At 40.4% G+C, this 18,391-nt stretch overlaps 1 protein-coding gene across 1 annotated transcript in view; it reads left to right on the top strand.

Moving 5' to 3' along the window:
- The window catches only part of SLC9A7 (solute carrier family 9 member A7), a gene marked incomplete at its 5' end in the record, with an annotated part of 73,459 nt that overhangs the window by 28,393 nt on the left and 26,675 nt on the right, over positions 1–18,391 (top strand). The window contains 9 exons of the mRNA XM_080363564.1: positions 6,361–6,557; positions 7,729–7,806; positions 8,509–8,585; positions 9,580–9,692; positions 11,037–11,142; positions 11,436–11,577; positions 15,495–15,600; positions 15,951–16,039; positions 16,147–16,260. Coding sequence (XP_080219690.1) covers positions 6,361–6,557; positions 7,729–7,806; positions 8,509–8,585; positions 9,580–9,692; positions 11,037–11,142; positions 11,436–11,577; positions 15,495–15,600; positions 15,951–16,039; positions 16,147–16,260 — 1,022 coding nt within the window. The remainder of the gene's footprint in view (positions 1–6,360; positions 6,558–7,728; positions 7,807–8,508; positions 8,586–9,579; positions 9,693–11,036; positions 11,143–11,435; positions 11,578–15,494; positions 15,601–15,950; positions 16,040–16,146; positions 16,261–18,391) is intronic.

The raw sequence follows: 18,391 nt of genomic DNA, 5'->3' as shown, positions 1-18,391 counted from the left end.
ACTTCTTGACCGTTTCACCATACTTCTGAGTATGTAGATCACACTAACATGACACAACCTGGAAAATAATTTATTCCCCTAGGAAAAAACAGAGCACAGTTAGTCAAAAGGCATTTTTGACCATCATGGACACACTTGCGGTTTTTTTTTTTTTGGAACCCAAGGCTTGTGAGAAGGTGAGGGTACACATGGTGCACATGTGTCTGGCAACAGAGAGCCAGCAAGTTAGTTTGGCTCTGCACAGTGTCCTGATAAATGAACTACTCAAAGAAAAAAAGTTATTGAAATTCAAAACTATGCTTAGGTTGGCTTATTTTAAAAGTGAATGAAATGCTTATTACAAAGATGCCCTTGATAGCGCACTGCTACGTTTGCCTACAAGGAAGCGTTGCCAGCTTGTTTACTGTCTCTTAACTTCTTTATCTAAAATAACCCTGAGGCAATGACAAAACATGACCTTGAATCTGTTATTCGGCACTTCAGGTTTTGGATATCCCCAAAATTTCCTTCAGACTTCAAGAATTGGCATCACCTGCCTCCATTCCCTGTGGAAAAATACCTTTTTTTTTTTTAAACTGAAATGTGATGAGGTCTTGTCTTCTGTTTACACTGCTGAACATAAACTGCCAAAGACAAGGATTAATTTCAAAACAGGTTTCCCATTTTTCACGTTTCACATCTTCTGCAGTGATGTGACAGGCTGATGAATGCCACGCTGGCAGTGTTGCACCATGAAGAAAGAAGCTGATAGATTAGCGATGCCGAGTGCAAGATGCCCAGGGAAGTCTGGAGCTTTGCAGTCGCTTGCTTACTTAACCCCTTCTTTCTTTTTTCTTTTCTGTCAGTGTGCAGCATTACCAGCTCAGTTCTTGATCAGAAGCAGTGCTTGAATTACTTTGCAAGAAGTGTCTAAACTTCTTCATAAATCACTGTAAAATTTGAAGGTGTGAACTGTAAAATTCAAATGTTGACTCTGTGTTAGGAAAAATACTTTTCTCTGGTGTTTCAGGCTATTTAAATTAAAACTTTCCAACTGGTATCTTGATGCACACACACATCCTATAGTAAAACAAGCTGCGTGATAAATACTGTGTATTATTATTAGTCTTTTGCCTTGAAAATACTTACAGGGTTTGCTTTCAACCTTCTTGCCAAGTTGTGGGTTTTTTTTTTTCACCTTTGTTTCTTTGTCTTCAAGCTGATAAAAAGTTTAGCTTGGGAATATGGACGAAGAAAATCTAGACTTTCATATCTAAGAGAACCTTTTTATGTATTCTTTGTGGCTTTTTTGAAAGCAAAGAGTATTTAACTCACCATCACTTTGCACTCTGAGGAAGCTGGTGGCCAAGGACCTGGAGGATGCTGCTCTGCCTCTGTGCAGGCCACACTAAGGGGAGGCTGGGCAAACCAGTTTATGGTTTGCTGGAGTGTTGCTTTCAAAATTTATTACTTTTACATTAAAAAAAAAAAAAGAGGGAAAGACTGATAGCAAGTGCTTTCTCTACCACATCACGATACCTGCTTTTCTGTATTGATGTGGCATTAACAGTAGTTGAACATCTGGTCACCCTGTCTGCCTGCTTTCCATAGGGGGAGTTGTGGCCCAGGGCAGGGAGAAGGTCAGTGTTGATGGGAGAGGTCAAAGCATCTCCTTTCTGGTCTGCTGGATCACTTCTGCTTTTAGGAGCAGACTCTTATTTCTCTTCCTCTGATTTAAGAATCAGCAGTGCAGTCTGTCATTTAAACAACAAAAAACCAAGGCCAAAGCAATAGAAATCCCCAAGACTGACCCAGGAAGCAACAAAGGTGTTTTTGAAGAAAATGTTGCAGCATAAAATACCTGTCTGAGGGGTCCAAATCTTTGCGGGTACAAATAGTTTTGGCTGAAGAGGACCTCAGGAGGTGGTCTTGTCCAGCCCTCTGCTGACAGCAGGTTCCCACGGCTTGGGTTGCTCAGGGCCATACTCACATGAGTTTTGTCTGTACGCAAGGACAGAGATTATACAGCCTTTGTGGATGGCCTCTTCTGGTGCTTAGCCACTTCATTGTTTAAAAAAAACCAAAAGAAAGCCTTAAGTATTTTTTCCCCTGAGTTGCAAGAAGTTTATTGCTTTTACTCTTAATCACCACGCACTTTTAAGAGGAGTTTGCCCCTCTCTCCACTGTCTTGCCTGTTGATAGCTGCAAACAGCAAAGACATCTCGACTGATTTTTCTTTCAGGCTGAAATGTGGTTAATACGAACTGCACTGCACAGGGAAGGACCCTCAGTATTTGGTGCCTGGGTCTTTACCATGAGCCTGTGAAAGAAACTGTATCTGAACAGGTTTGAGTTAACCAATTGATCCAGTCCACTGGTTCAGTTTGAATTCCCTGGTTGAACTGTGTGCTGTGGAGCCTGAATGCTTTGAGTTTCTGCAGACTGCTACCCACTGAAGCTCCCTGGAACCTCAGGGCTGCTTCTTCAGTGGAGAATTGGGCTGCAAGCCCTGCAGATCTCTACTCCAACCAGGAACGGGGTGGTGCTCACGGTTGCACGCGCCTATCTGAATTCATACTCTCGCTTCAGTGCCTTCTGTGCTGAAACAAAACCACAAGTAAATAGGCCATTTTAAATGGTGTATTGTTAGATTGGCGTTGACTATGTCTGAAGTCTGTTTTTTATTACTTGTTTTAAAAGGGGAAAAAAAATTCCCAGCTTTTTAATGCTTCAGTTACGCTAAGATGTGTGCCAGCTGTGTGATCAGCATTGTACAGGCAAGATACCGGCATAAATGCTTTCTGTGTTAAAAGCGAGAATGCAAGTCGTGCATACAAGGCTTTAAGTATTAATTTTTGAGGTTATCCTTCCTGAAAGTCTTTGAGCAGTGATGTAAACTTGCCCTTGCAGCAGTTGCCACAAACCGAATCTTTGAAATTAAGGCTCTTCTCAAATTTTTAAGTATTTGTAGCCCATTTCTAGCTCTTTTTGTTTTGTGACAGTCTTGCATCGAAAGACAGTGCTGGATTAGTGGCCTTAGAGGTTTCTTTTTTTTGAGGAGTAAAGTGTTCTTAAGCAGCCAGATAAATATTTGCTCTCTTAATCCAGGTTCTTCATAAACTTTTTACCAGTGAGACCTCGTGGTGCAGAAGTAAACATGGAGTTTGTGTACTGATTCTTCTGTGCCTGTTCCTAGCCTCCAGAACCCATCCCTTCCTTTGCTTCCAAATAAGCAACAGAGCTATACTGAATTTATGCCTGTGTTAACAACCTAGAAGTCTAAAATATCCCCTGAGCTTTGTCCATTGAGAAATTCCAAGGCTCTCTTTTCTGGTTTTGTTCTGCATCTGCAACTCTGACCTTCTGGAAGTGGTGGGAATCAAGTATCCGGAGAGAATTTATAGAGGATGCTCTGGCTTTTCGTATAACACCTAATGGCAGGCAGCTTAGAAAGGCATCCTTTCTGAAGCTGTAAATCAGGCTGTTCTGTCTGCCTAAAAAGCACTTGGGTTTTTAGTTTAAAGACATTGGGGGCTGAGTAAGTGCATAAGCTTTGTTAATGTTGCTTTGTCAGGTGACATGGTATGTAGAAATCATCTGGTAAGTCCAGTGACTTTTTAGTGTGTAAAGGACTTGATGTTCATTGGAAAACTGAACATTTTTCCGCACAGTTTTAATGTCTTTTGGAAAAGCATTCAGGATTTCTGCAGCTCACATCTCTGTCAAACATGTCCAGCTGACACATTACACTTCATTGTTCAAAAACCTGTTATTTTGGGGCTGTATGATAAATATAGCAGTATGCCTATACCTTTATAAGACCGGGGAACTTTCCCCTCTCTTAACTCATCTTTTGAACTACCAGGTGCCTAGTATTTTTTTTGCTAATGAAGTTGGCCATGGCATTTTTGTGGCTTCCTTTGCCCTTTCTATTTTCACATCTATTTCCTTTCACGGCTGAGCCCCATGTAGCTTTAGCCTGTTGTCTGTGCATTTCCTTGACCAGCTTCTCCTGCTTGGCCTCCTGCCTTGACACCAGCCACCCTGGTCTCAGCTGCATCATGCTGTGAGACAGCAGCCTGGCAGCAGGAATGGGGTGTTTCTAAACCGTGTGGTGTTCTGTGCAAAGATCATCTAGTTTGGTATTTAATTAGTAAACAGTATATGGAAACAGGTTATTTCCTTATAGCTGTGTTAGCTGGGCCGTGGGATAATGAGAATTAAAGGATGGTTCACTTAAAACATTGGGTATCAATTACTGATATCGATGACATATCTTCAAAACTTGGTTTAAAATAACTGTTATGTTTATTATGGGAGGAAAACGTATGAGTGGATTATAAACAGTTGTATAATGTAATCACATCCTGCTCTCCAGCGTGTCTTGCTAATGCAGCAGCAGTGGGGGTTTCCCATCTGCTTTTGCAGCAAATTTGCTGAAGGACAGTCCCTGAGCCTAAGAAGCTATTACATCTATTGGTGTCCCCCTCTCTATTCTCAGCTTAGTAGCAGTACAGATCTGGCCTCGTGCCACTGCTGTGCATAAGCTCATCTGTACAGTTTTCATTCTGGCTTCTGATTTACTACAGGATTTCTGGATGATGCTGGTTAGATCAGGTTTGAACACAGACCGGCTTCCTGATGTGTTCTGTGAGCCTGGCTCTTCCCAGGCGTGAGCGGGGTGCAACCAGCAGAAAGCTTTGGCTGCTTCTCTGGCTGAGCTTGTCAAGATGTCTCCAGCCAAAACTGGCAGTGCAAGTGGCTTAGAGGGGCCTGACCCTAACCTGTCACTTCGCGCAGATCTGCATTTTTGCTGCATCCATCATATGTAGCTGTAAAATGCTGCAGGGTTGTTAGGTGCATGCTTGTATAAGCCTCTGTATTTAAACTGTCAGCACTTGATACTTCAGTAAGTAGATTTATCTTGCTGAGGGGGTTTCTTCCCCTGTGCTCTCTTTGAGTATGTGTAATATTTCTCTATTTTAAGTAAAATACATCTTAACGGTCCAGTTACATTTTGGTGATCTTGTAGTTGCCAGGTTCTCTTGACTGTAGAGAAAGAAGGGCAGAGGTGAGCCACCACTAGTGTCACAGCTGCTACGTGTTGCACCTGCTACATTCAAACTATTTTCCCCTCTGAACTTGAAGAGAATATGTGTTCTTTTGGCTTTTCTGGGGTACAGTTTGGTTACACTTTCAATTATGCCATAATTATAAGTCTGTCTGGTTTTGTGGGGTTTTTTGTGTTTTGTTTGTTTTGTTTGTTTGTTTTGGTGTGTAGTAGGATTTTTTGTTTTACCTCATGTATTCTGTGGTTATTACCTGTTAACTTCATCTACCATCTGGGGAAACAGATCTACTGATGCAGAATGGGGGTCACAGGGGGCAAAACAAGCATTGACTGCTGACTTGTCAACAAAAGGATCAAACATCTGTTTTCATCTTAGAGTTGTTTGGAACAAGGATCATTGTAAGGCAACAGGGGAGCCTTTACTAAGTGTGTATCTATTTGTTTACTTACCACATGAAAACTACTTTGACTGTTTGTATATGTTGTCTTCACAGAACTGGAGTCTCATTCTTTCCTTAGTATATTGTAAAAGAAACAGTGCTCAGTTAAAACCTTGTGCTTCTCCAGACTCCTGGCATGGCCCTTCCATTTTTTTTTTTTTACTATTATGTTTGATGCATCCCTTTATTGATAGTGTTTTCTGGCTGGATTTAATCTAGGCTGCCTGAGTAATTCTTGTATTCCTGAATCCCAGGCCTTTATGATTGTTCTATTTTACCTTTATTTTTAGGGTTTTTTTTGAAATGTGGAAAATGCTTGCAAAAGACATGTAGCTGGCTTCTTTGTGCACGCAATCTGAATTTTAGTTGCGGAGTGTGCAGGACATTGTGCAACAAGCGTTGTTTGCTTGCTTAGAATTGCCAGGCAAAAAAGCTGTATCCTTGCTCAGCCAAGACAACTATTTCAGCTTGGTTATGGTCACATGTTTTCAGCAGCCTTTATTTGCTGGTAATGGTGTATCTACTCAGTTCTGTCCTTAGGCAGGTGAAATGTGTTTGTCCTAGTGTTTAACCTCCTGTGCAACTCGGGGTTTACACTTCAGAGGCATGGATGAGGGTGAGGAAGACAAAACATGGAACAGAGTATTCTGGTATCTGTCTGAAGTGAAAAGTTTTATAAATTCATTGGTAGCTTTATGCTGAGGGCCTCTCTTCCTCTGCGAACAACTGATAGTAACAGTTCACTGCAGAATATTGATAATGCACATAGGCTTGTAAGGGTCATGCATTGTACCCTGGATGTTACTTGAAACTCAAAGGTTGGGTACAGGAGTAGCAAATCATCCTCATGCATTTTTAATTCTCTTCCAGGACTCATAGTTGGGGTGATCTTGAGATACGGGACTCCCTCCACCAGCGGCCACGACAAGCCCTTCGGCTGCTCGCAGGACAGGCCATTCACAACCCTGCTGGTCAATGTCAGTGGGAAGTTCTTTGAGTACACGCTCAAAGGAGAAATAAGCCCTGGGAAGATCCACAACGTGGAGCAAAATGACATGTTGCGCAAGGTGACCATTTCTTGTGCTCAGCTGAATGTTTCTCCTTTATCTGTGCTTCGCTCACTCCTCTCCACACCTTCCTATTTGAATGCTAGGGAGTATCAAATGTCTGTATTCCTGATAGTAACAGCTCTTCAATGCTTAATTCAAAAGCATGTTCTGCATTGTGTCACTGATGGTGAAACTTTGCTCTGTTGCATGCATGTAGTGCTCTCCCAAAGCCCTTGGTTGCTGTCTGAAGGCTTAATGTACATTTTTCAGGTCTGTAGAATTCACAAAGACAAGACAAACCAAAAAAATGAACAAAAAAACATTGATGCTGCCTTGTTTAATACAACATGAAGAAAATTATTGTTTCCTAGTATTTTTTTTCCCAGGGTTTTTTAATCTGTTTATTGTCAGGAACAATATGCTTGTGTCCCTACAATCCACCAGTGAGACAGTCTGGTATTGAAAGTGAAATTCATCTACTAACTGGTGCTCAGATCTGCTATTTGGCTTCTTACTCTATTCAGTGTCAAGAATTAACCACCTTTTGTGTGTATCAAAGCTAGACTTCAAAGTATGGGATCCAGACTTTAGGCTCATAACCTGAAAATGCTATTTTCTGATGACTATGAAGAACTTAGGTGGCTGTTTGTATCTACCTGTCTGCTATAGATATATAAAGTTAGCCAAAATGAATCCTCTTCTGGGAGTGCACACTTGTGTTTGTCTTCTAACGTGCTTAGGTGGGGGTGAAGAGAGTCTAGTTAATCTCACACATGTGCAGTGCTTCTGTTTGGATTTTAAATGATTGGTTGACAACAGCTGTGCAAGCAACATAAATAGCATTGCTTCTGCGAATATGAGTATCACTTACCACAATAAGAGAGATTTTCTCCAGCATCGTTTCTATTACAACGTTTTAATTTACAGAGACTGTATTTGGGATTGCTGCAAGACTGTCATTGGTGATGGGTGTAATGTCTGTTTTTCTAGATACTGTTTACCACAAAAAGCTGGTGCTTTTTGCTGCTGCATATGTATAGAGCTGGCCATTATTTTGGAGGGTCAACTGAGCCAGTTGTTTTCTATTGCAACAACCAAAAATAGTAGTTGTCAGCAAATGGAAGAGGAAGACGATCTAACAATTTGTGTATGTCTGTTTCTAATTGTAGATTCATATTTTATTTTTTAGGTAACGTTTGACCCAGAAGTTTTTTTCAACATTCTATTGCCTCCTATTATTTTTCATGCTGGATATAGCCTGAAGAAAGTAAGTGTAAGAATTTTCTGAGAATAGCCTTTTTTTTTTTAATGTGATACTGCTGATTTTTTTCAGGAGTACAGTCCCCATTTCAAGCATATTCTTTTATATCAGTAAGCAAAATCTCATGTCCTCCATAGGTGGTCAGGCCATATTGTTTTAAGAGAAAATACATGTGCTTTTTACTACAAACACATTAAACTCGATTTAATCTTAATGAGTTTTCTTCGAACATTGCCAGAGGTTGATGTCAGTTTCATTTAAAGTAAAAGATGTCCTGCTATGAATTGCTTTGGTGCTTCTCAAATATCCCAAATACATTAAATTATGGTGAGAAGTGGATCCAAACCTGAATCCTGGTGGGGTTGTGCCAGACACTGAATGGCCAAAGGGCTCAGATTCTGCTCTTGCTTGAAGATACCATGAATTGGTGCTGGATTTTAGTTCTGCAGCTCTGATACCCCTTATGAAAACATCTGTGTGGAAAGCTTCCTGTCAACAAGCTCCATGTAGGGTTTTAAAAATAGTTCAGAATTGGTTTATTCAGTTTACTGAATCTGGACAGAATTTACTTTGCAGTAATTGAACCATTTCTCTGGAATGGATGGGTGTTTCTGTGTATTAATGCAAGCGTAGTAGTGTGCTGTGTGTTTTCAAACAGGTGATACAAGTTGCTTTAAATAAGTGTATAAACCTCTTTTTCCTGTGTAGAGACACTTTTTCAGGAATTTGGGGTCCATTTTGGCTTATGCCTTTTTAGGAACAGCAGTCTCTTGTTTTATCATTGGGTAAGTGAACTCTCTGATATGTTCCTTTCTATACTAAAGTTTAAGTTGATAAAGTGTATGCTGAGCCTTCCAGACTGCCTCAATTTTGTAATTTGCTTGTTTGAGGATTTTACTTATATATCCTCCAGACAAAATGCAAATGTAACTTTTGCTGAGATTCATCCCACTTCTTAACAGTACTGTCCCTTGAAATGATGTTTTCAAGTTTAAATCGCTTGACAAGTCCACAGTACTAAAGAGTGGCATTGAGTTTTTGATGTCATGGTCCAGTCCAGAACAAAACTGTGTTAGACTCTTACTGGAATTGACTTGAATTGTGGACACTACTTGTAATAAAATTTTAGAATCAAACTTTTAGAGAGATCCCTTTCAGTGACCACACATTTGCTCTCTTTCTCCCTCTACTTATGTGTGTATATATATATAATTTCATGTGTATGTACATTCACATTTAGTTTAACATAGCTGGTCTCATTGGTTTACTTGCATACAATCTCTTATGTTGCTAATATAACTATGTCTGGTGTATGGATATTCTGAAATACAGAAATCTTGAATTCTATAGGTAGCCTTGGTTTATCTCTCAAAGAATTTCCCTAGAGAAATACTTGGAAGGCTATTCTTGGTTCAGAGCTTTTGGCCTATGTGCTGTGTTGGGAGGAGCAATACTGAGGGGAATTTTGAGCAGAAAATGTTCCCTTTGGTGGAAAAATCTACATCCTGTAGATTCTGTGTACTAGTTGTATGAACAGATTTCATGCTTTGCTTACTACTTTTCAACTATATCTTCTGGATCCTATATCACATGACCCAGCTCACAGGGAAAATAGGAAAATTAATTTTGAGAGCTTAGTGTTAAACCGCCATGGCAGTGTTCCACAGAGCTGTAGTGTAGCCAAGTCTGCCTGAAATATTGTTGCTTGTGCTTTTCCTTTGCCTGTTTGAGATGCACCAACTTGTTTGACTTGGACTGTTTTATCCTCTTTCTCTTCAGGAATCTCATGTATGGGGTTGTGAAACTAATGAAGCTGGTGGGTCAGCTCTCTGATAAATTCTATTATACAGACTGCCTTCTCTTTGGAGCGATAATATCTGCCACTGATCCAGGTAGCTTGCTGAACATTTTTTAATAACCTTCCAAAATAATCCTGTTGCTAGGATTGTTGGCTGCATAGCACAAAGATATTAACAGCACTTCATTTGCAGTTTTGTTATGCTAGTATCTCTGATTCTTTTCTCTGAAATGCACGTGAATTCTGGGTCTTGTGAAAGCTGTTCTCTGATGGTTTGGTGCTGGACTGATATGACATGATGGTCTGTTTGGGGGGAAAAAGGAAACTTTCCTGTTCAGATACTTCAAACTTTTTTTATTTTTTTTTTCCCCTCTGGTATATAAAGTTTAAGACTGCAAATAGATGAAATTAGTATATTGCATTAATAGCAGGACATCTTCTTTAGCTATATTGCTTATGACACTGGATAATTTAAGAGCAGTACTTGAGGCTTTTAGGCTCTTTAGGTGTGGGGATCTCTTTTGTTTCCTCCTTCAGAATAACTTACTGTTTTACAAGTTTAAGCAAAAGGATGCAAGGTAATTTGAGCTTTTGCCAAAAAAATCTAGTCAACCTTCAAAGTCCAGCAGGTTCACATACGTGTATCTGCTTGACAGGTCAGACTGGAGAGCTGGTGTGTGTCAGGGGCTGGGCAGGGAGTGGTGAAGTATGAAACTTGACATTTAAAACAGCTAATTTGAGGTGCTCAGTGGTGATTTGTGCAAAAATAGGAAGTAGCTCCTGTGATTGAGCTGAGCTCTGAACAGCTGGTGGTTGCACACAATTTATGCAAAAAAAAAATCTGTTTTTTTTGAAGCTTATATATGAGAACATCTTCAAGATTGTGGTCTTTCATCTCAGACTGAAGTTTCTTGAAAGGATGGTTATAAATATTCAGGAGTCTTGCCCTTTTCAAATTCTGTGCAAATGCACACTCCTGTGGCATAGTGGATGCTTTGGGGAACATGTTGGATTGTTAGCACTATTTTACAATGACTGAAATAATAAAGCTATGTCAACAATCGATACAAGCTTTAAAGGCAGCAAGAGCTGCACAATGTTTAGTTGATTATCTCATGGAACGTGTTTTACAAAAAATATCTGGGCTTTAGTGGAAGTGCTTTGTCTCCCCTGTGCCCCTTGTTTGCAAGGGCTTTCCTATAAACAGTGTGCAGATGGGAGGACAACAGAACCACCTCCTAATGGAGCTACCTTAAAACTGAGGGTGGACTTGCTTGCCTATAGATAAATATTCTTAGACTGTTTCCCAGTTTAATTTTGATCTTCTACTTAAATTCCTGGGTTTTGTTGCTTTAGGCAAACTGGAAAGTCTGCTTCAGCAGCTCACATGGTCATTCCTGAAGTCAGCCAGTGTGGTTTTTCTCTTTTCTTTCTCTAGTTACCGTCCTAGCAATATTTAATGAGCTGCATGCTGATGTTGATCTCTATGCCCTTCTGTTTGGAGAGAGCGTGTTGAATGATGCTGTTGCCATTGTATTATCTTCGTAAGTAACTACCTGAATTTCTACTCTGAAATTACTTTATTGCTTTTGGTATTTGTCTAAAATAAATGCTTTCTCTGAGAAATGTTATTTTGATTTTACATAGATTGTCTTGAACTGAATTTCAAATAAACATTGCAAACATTTGCCAAGATCCCTCCTTTATGTGTGCATACACCCAAAAGGCAAATTTGCTCTCAATATGGGCTTGTCTCTTTTGTTGCTCAGGTGTTATTGTTATGGAATAAAACTTTTCTCATGCTACTTCTTACTTCTTGTTGTTAATCTCTTTCTAGATCTATAGTTGCCTACCAGCCAACAGGTGAAAATACCCATGCTTTTGATGCAGCAGCATTTTTCAAGTCTGTTGGTGTATTCCTGGGAATATTCAGTGGTTCATTCATGATGGGAGCAGTGACAGGGGTTGTGACAGCTCTGATATCCTTTTTCATGTTGAGCTCTTCCAGACTAGATGCTACATTCAAGTACTAACAGGGCTAACCTGTTTCTAACTATAGCAATGGTGACACTAGCTTGTTTTAGAATGAGTGTGGAGATGTGATAGAGTATTCCTGTAACCTTTGTCTATAGGAAGGCATATTGATACCCACTGAAATAATCTTTTGGCAGTATAACTGTGGCCATGCTAGAAATTTCAGTTGTGTTGCTGCATACTGCAAGCCAAGGGGAGGCCCTAAATGGGCATGTTCTAATGATCAGTTTCTTTTTAGGAAATTTAAAAAAATATATTTTTTCTATTATTAGGCTTGAAAGACATCTCATATAAATGGTGTCTGATTCTGTTGTCAACAAAATCATTAACAGCTATTTCTGACCCCACAGAGTTCTTTCTGAGAGTTCTGCCTTTAACCTTTCTGCTGGAAATCTGATGACATCAGCCTTGGATAAGACTAGATTTCTACCAGAGTTAACATCATAACGTGATGTGCTTTGCATGACCTGTCCTGCTTTTGTGAAGCTTACTGACGCTATTTGATTAGAGCTCTGATGTGCTCAGCAAACAGTCTGTGTGGGTTTTGTTTTAAGGTCAGGTAGCAGAGCTTATTAAGCCTGACCTACTCCAGAAATTGTGATCAAATTCTTTACTTTTAGACCAGCTAGTATATTTGTATGCATCCCAGACTGCTTTGATCTGCCTAGGTTTCTGAAAACTGATTTATAAGGGGTAGAATGGGATGTTTGATACAATAATAATGAACATATGATTCTTCATCTTGAGTCATAATATCTCAACTGTCTTGTTATATACACACTGTACAGATTTGTCTGATACATGTCTGCATAATGGTAACCCTTCAGGTATAAGGGGAAGATGTGTTGTGGTGCTTTAATGTTCAGTCTTCCAGTTCTACCATTCTGCAATCAATGTGGTCCAGAACCATGATTCCTCATTTGGCTTTTAGGCTACTGCCCATCCATAGTTCTAGCTGATCACATGCTGCTGCTGTGGTTTTTGCCTTGCTGGTGGGCTACTAATTACAGCTGAAATGCATTCAGATCCATTTTGTGAAATTACGCTTCTGAAGCAGCAATTGGTTCTTGCTGCTGCTAGTTCTTGTGCTCAGGAGGGTGCACAAGGCTGGGAATGGTATTATTTTCGTTAAAAAAACAACAGGACAAACAAAATCCTTAAATTGTTGCACAGTAATACAATTTAAACTCTTTTCTTTTAGAAAAAATACTTCATGTCATGCAATACTGTAGAAGCAAACTGTAAATTTGTGTTTTATTCTTCACAGATGGTTAGAACTCAACTATGTCAACATGCTTTTTTACTCTTGTAGCTCTGAAGTACCTGTTACTACCTCTTTACAAGTGAAGGGGTCCATGCAGTTGTGCATCATCCTTTGAAAACAGACAGAATACTTAGTTTCCAAATATGATACAGATACTGTGCATGGACTTGTTCTGACTTTCAGCAAGCTGTCTTAGCCCCACTGTCTATGGTTATTTTTATAACAGCTGAGGTATTGTGCCACTTAGTATGTTCTTTCTAAATTGCAGAATCTGCCTGGTTGAAATGAAGCAGGTGGTTATGTTTAAGGAGCAAAGAAAGTTAAGAAAACAGAAGCAATAATTTAATTTGAATTAACATTTCGATTTGGTCAATTATATTAAATAATGAAAGGTTTTTTTTCCCTTGCGTTGCTCTCACCCTCACTTTCCTCCACAATGTTGAGCACAGGTTTTCATTTCAGATTTACTGACATGTTTTGGTATGGTCACTTATAACAACAGCATGAGGAATCAAAAATTTGATTCACAAAACTGCCAGAAAAGACTGGAAATGAGGCCCTGACAAGGGCCCTTGCCTGACTTCAGGGGAACAAGGTTTGGCTTCTTCTTCTCCCGTGGAGTGACTATGGGTGCCCGGTTTCCTCAGCACCCATCAGTGCCTCTTGAGCCAGGCACTGGGATTAATTTGTGGTAGGATTATTTGAGCGCTCTGTGGAAAGACAGGTTCTAATTGTTGCTACAGTGGATGTTGCTGCTTCAGAGGCATGATCTGAGGAAACAGGTCTGTTTGGGGTAGAATTTGGCTGAGTGTAACAGTACATCCTCACAAGTTTTAGAGAGATAGTTTGTGTGGAGAAGTGACTGTGTAGTGTATTAATAGCTGTTTAAAAAAAAAATGCTGAGTTTTATATTTGGTGTAATGCCAACTGTCATGGAGAATAGGGGTTTTTTTGTTGGATTTTTTTTTTTCATGGTTAGGGATTTTGTTTTGAGGGTAACCTTCCGACAAAGCAGGGTTGCACCCAAAGGTGCTGCTGGAGTATGTGTTTTGGTGCCTTTGTCCTCCAAGTCAAGGGAGAACATCAACCAGCAGTAGGTGTGGGTGGGAAGTGGGTCACTCCCTCAGGATTGCTTCATTCTAACCAGGCTTCCACTTCGCCTCTGGTGTTAATCATTTGTGGCTTGTTGTAAACACCATATTCTGTGATAAAGCCCATGGGAGTCTGTTCCCACTGAGTCTTCTGGGCTACCTGGCTGCTGCTTGCAGGAGGCGGTCAAGAATACGGTGAGCCTCAGGCCACTCAGGAGCTGGGAATTGCCTGTGAAAGTTGGTGCTGCTCATCACTTTTAACATCCCTGCCCTGTCCCAAGCCTCAAGTCCCCAGGCAGTGGTGCTGCCATTGGTTTTAGACCCTACAGTGCTGCAGAGAGCCTGGGATGCAGCTGTGTTATGCATGGAGAGCAATGGTGGATGATGGTGCTGCTTTGTCGTGTCCATGGAGGTACCAACTGCCTTCATATGAGTGGTGGAGAATGCTGCCACCTTTCTGTTTCAGGTGTCCTTGCTGTGCTCTTGCTGCCCACCCACTTGGATTTCAGAGAATATTGTGCTGGCTGTCAGCTTTTGGAAAGACCAGGGATCTCTCCACCATCTCTGTTAGCACAGGGTTTCTTTCTGTATCTTCTAGGGGGGTTGTGCACAGCTGCCTGTGCCTCAGGTACAGTTCAGTGTTTGCCTGCTGCCAGAGCAGTGATGAGGGGGAAAAATACCACAACAATAAACACAACCAAACAATTCTATAACTGTATGAACACTAACTGTTTAACACTACTGGAATCTGTTCTGCTTCTTCAGTCGCTGTATGAACTGTTAGTTCACTAAGTGTTTGACGCTCTTCAAGTTTTACTTTCCCCTGGGAGATAAACTTGTTTTTCCTTCCTTTTGAAAGACTGAGATGCTCTGATTGAGTTGGCTTTACTCTAAAACACATCAACACAAGGATAGGAGATATATTTTGTTGTAGGCAGGATTTCTGCCTCAAAAGTACAGAAGTAACTAAGCTTGCTGAAAAACACTTGTCTGCAAGTCTGAGCAGAAAATGTTGATAAATCGACTTTTTCTTAGGGTTGATGAAGTCAGGAACAGACGTAATTAAGTGTTTCTGAATGTATTTTATGCTTTATTTACAGATAGGGGGAGACTTGGGTGTGGAGTGGGGAACCAAACCCAAAACATAAAAACAAACAAAAAACTGGAAAACCTAAGGCACACAATCTAAAAGGAATACCAGGTATATATCCCTTCCCTGCTGGTACTTTGCAGGGAAATGTAGCATAGAGTAAGATATTACCTCAAGGAAGTAGAGCCACAGTTGTACTGTGGAAATGCAGCAGGAGTATCCAAAACTGTTGCAAGGAGAGACCTGCATTCTTAAATTTGTCTTGATGTCATGTAATTGATGTTTTCTGGCACTAAAAGTGTTTTGTTTTCCAACCAGCATTGGTTGTTAGTGCATAAAAGCGTTTTTCATAAATACTGAGCACAGAGAAGCCAAAGGATGTTTATATTTTTTTTATCCCTTAACAAATGACTTAACGTGACGAAGTTTACCAAGTTGCACTGCTTCCCCCTGCTGGAAACGGCTCTCTTCTTCTTGATGTCCTGGAGCACTTTCTTGCTTGCAGAAGCTTGTGGATTTACTGGTGAGTTGTTGGGATTCAAGCACATGGCGACATAAGTCCTGCCCACCTTAGCAGCTGTTTTTCCACGTTTTTCATTGTAACTTTCCCATGAGAAACATAATGTTGGTACTTAAGGTTTTTTTACATTCTGTACAATGTCATGGAAGGTGCAGCTCACTGTGTAAGAAAGGCTTTTAAGAGCAATGGTTTGATTCAAATGCTACCTCCCCAGTCTGGATTCTAACTCCCTGGAAGATAAGATCCATAAAATATCAAAGTTAAGGATGATATCTAAATGTAATAGAACTTGTGAAGGGACAATTGTGATACACGATAAACAGACTGTTTTTCACATGTGATTTTGTTCACAGGTGTGGTGGCTGTCCTCTTCTGTGGAATTACCCAGGCACATTATACATACAATAATCTGTCAGTTGAATCAAGAAGTCGCACTAAGCAGGCAAGGACTGTCTTTCATCTTTTGTAGAGCATGTTGCTGTAGTAGTCCATGTTTTTGAAAAGCATCTTTATTGCTTGACCTCTAACATGTGACTCTTTTCTCCCTAGCTCTTTGAGGTATTGCATTTCCTGGCTGAGAATTTCATATTTTCTTATATGGGTTTGGCACTGTTTACCTTCCAGAAACACATATTCAGCCCGATTTTCATCATTGGAGCTTTTGTATCCTTTTTTGCCTGGTGTGAGGTATCTTTATTATCTTGTGTGCCTGAAAACATGTGGCGTCTGTTTGCTTTACCAAATAGAGGATGGTGGCTGACCTGAATTTCCCTGAAGTCTTGCAGGCACAAGAATTTTGAGAACAATCTTTGGTTACCCCTTATATCAAAGCTATAAGGCTGTAAGGTCTGTACCTGAGCAAATGCTAAATGTCATATAATTTCAGCAGATAAATGAATGTGCTTTACTGTGTGACTCAGCTACTGACAGCCAGTGGTGTTTGTGCGTCTGAGATTTGGGGGCTTAGAAAACCATTACTTTTTCTCTTAACTTCCAATGGTCCCTTGAAGAAAGCAAACAAACTTCAAGTAAATAAAGATGATTGTGGATGAATAGATTATCTTTGAGCAATGCCCAAAAAGTAGAGGTCAGGATCTCAGGGGATGGGAAGAAGCAGGAGCTGAGCTGTGGTGCTGACTGGGGTACACACTGCTGGGAAGGTACTGGTGTTGGAGGTGGGTATCCAGTTCCCAACCCACTGGTACCTGCATCTCTGTTTCCCAAGAACTGAACACTTCTGTAGGAGTCACACTCAAGTAAGCTGGGAGTTGCTAGATTGCTCTCTGTACCTCGCCCCTGTTGAAATAGCTCACATACCTATTTCTTCACTATGGCTGCTTGAAAATTCAGGGCAATTAAGTGTGCATGAAGCAATGGAAACTAGTCTTCCAGTCTTGATTGCTCTCTGCCTGCTGCAGGAGTAGGGTTATTGGCAATGGAGATAAAACCCAGTGAAAGTATGGATGAAGGTGGTCTAATCCACAACATACTACTTTTATCTCTCCTTATTTCTACTGCTGTCTCTAATCTCTGCACTGTTTCTAGGGATTTGTCACATTTATCTTTATTTTCCTTTGGCCATTTATTGTTTTCTGAAGCAGTAATAAGTTTTCTCTTGTGTCTCCTCATGTCCATTCTTCTGACCTAAAAAGTGCTCTGGAGCCCTGCAGCCATCAGATAGACATGAGCAGAATAGTTGCATGTGGTATACTAAACATGGTGATTTTTTACCTCTTGCTGTGGCCTTCTGTTCTCTCTCAGGTTACTCTGTCTTGGGTTTATTTTCCATATTTATTTTGTTCCTTTCTCCTCCCACCCACCTGCCTTTTATTAATTTTTTTACATCTTTTTCTACCACCGCACTTAGCCTCTGTTCCCTCTTAGGTGTTTTTCTACTGTTGTGAAGAAGGCAGCTGGTACTAGCACCCACATTTTGCATCAAGAGCCACTGTCCCTGTCGAGTTAATACCTTGTGGAGGTCAAATATTAGAGGCATCATTAGGTGTTGAAAGAGAAAGGTTGGACTGCAAAGGCAGAGCTAAAGCCTCAGTGTCTGTGGGGAAAATCCTAACCATTATTCTTATATACATTGGTCATGATGGCTTCTGATGTCTGATTTCTGCAGTTCTCAAAAAGGACTGCTGTAAAAGGTGTTCAGAATAATTACATGAAGCTTTCTGTCCAAAGTAATAATAAAAATCTTATTTTCCTAGAGATATAATTTCCTGCAGATCATATTGCATTAACTTAGCCATGGCAACAACCCAGTGGTGTCTAGATGTCTTAAATGGTTTTATTTCTTTTCCATAGGAGAGCTGTTTCATTCTTCTAATGTTGTTATCCCAGCAGCAAATAAGTGTTTGGAGGGCTTCTGGTTGTGTGGGTGTTTTATAGGATTTCAGCACATCACTCTAGTTTGTCCCAAAGTGTTCCTTAGATGGTGGAGGATGTATTCAGCTTTCTACTTCTTTACTGGAACCACTGGATGTTTTATACCACAGTAAAAGAGGGAAGGAGCTTACCACCTACTGTCATGAATTTCTGCAATACTCTTTCACGACTTTTTTTCAAACTTAATTCTAGTGCTGACAAGTGGGGTTTGGATTTATGATCTCAGTAATTCTGCACTCTTAAATGCTTGCCAGCCAGTAGATTTTTCCCTCTGCAGGAGGCATAATGGAGTGGCCACTTGCTGTTCTCATGTTGATTTTCCTTCTGTACATAGGACTGCATTTCTGTAGGTCCAAAACACATAATCAAATGGTGGTGGTGATAGTTGTTTGAAGTGTGAATT

The sequence above is a fragment of the Nesoenas mayeri genome, assembly GCF_963082525.1.
Source record: "Nesoenas mayeri genome assembly, chromosome: 1".
NCBI classification, from domain to species: Eukaryota; Metazoa; Chordata; class Aves; order Columbiformes; family Columbidae; genus Nesoenas; species Nesoenas mayeri.
Note: the sequence above shows the minus strand (reverse complement) of the source record. Positions and strands in the feature narration are given on the sequence as shown.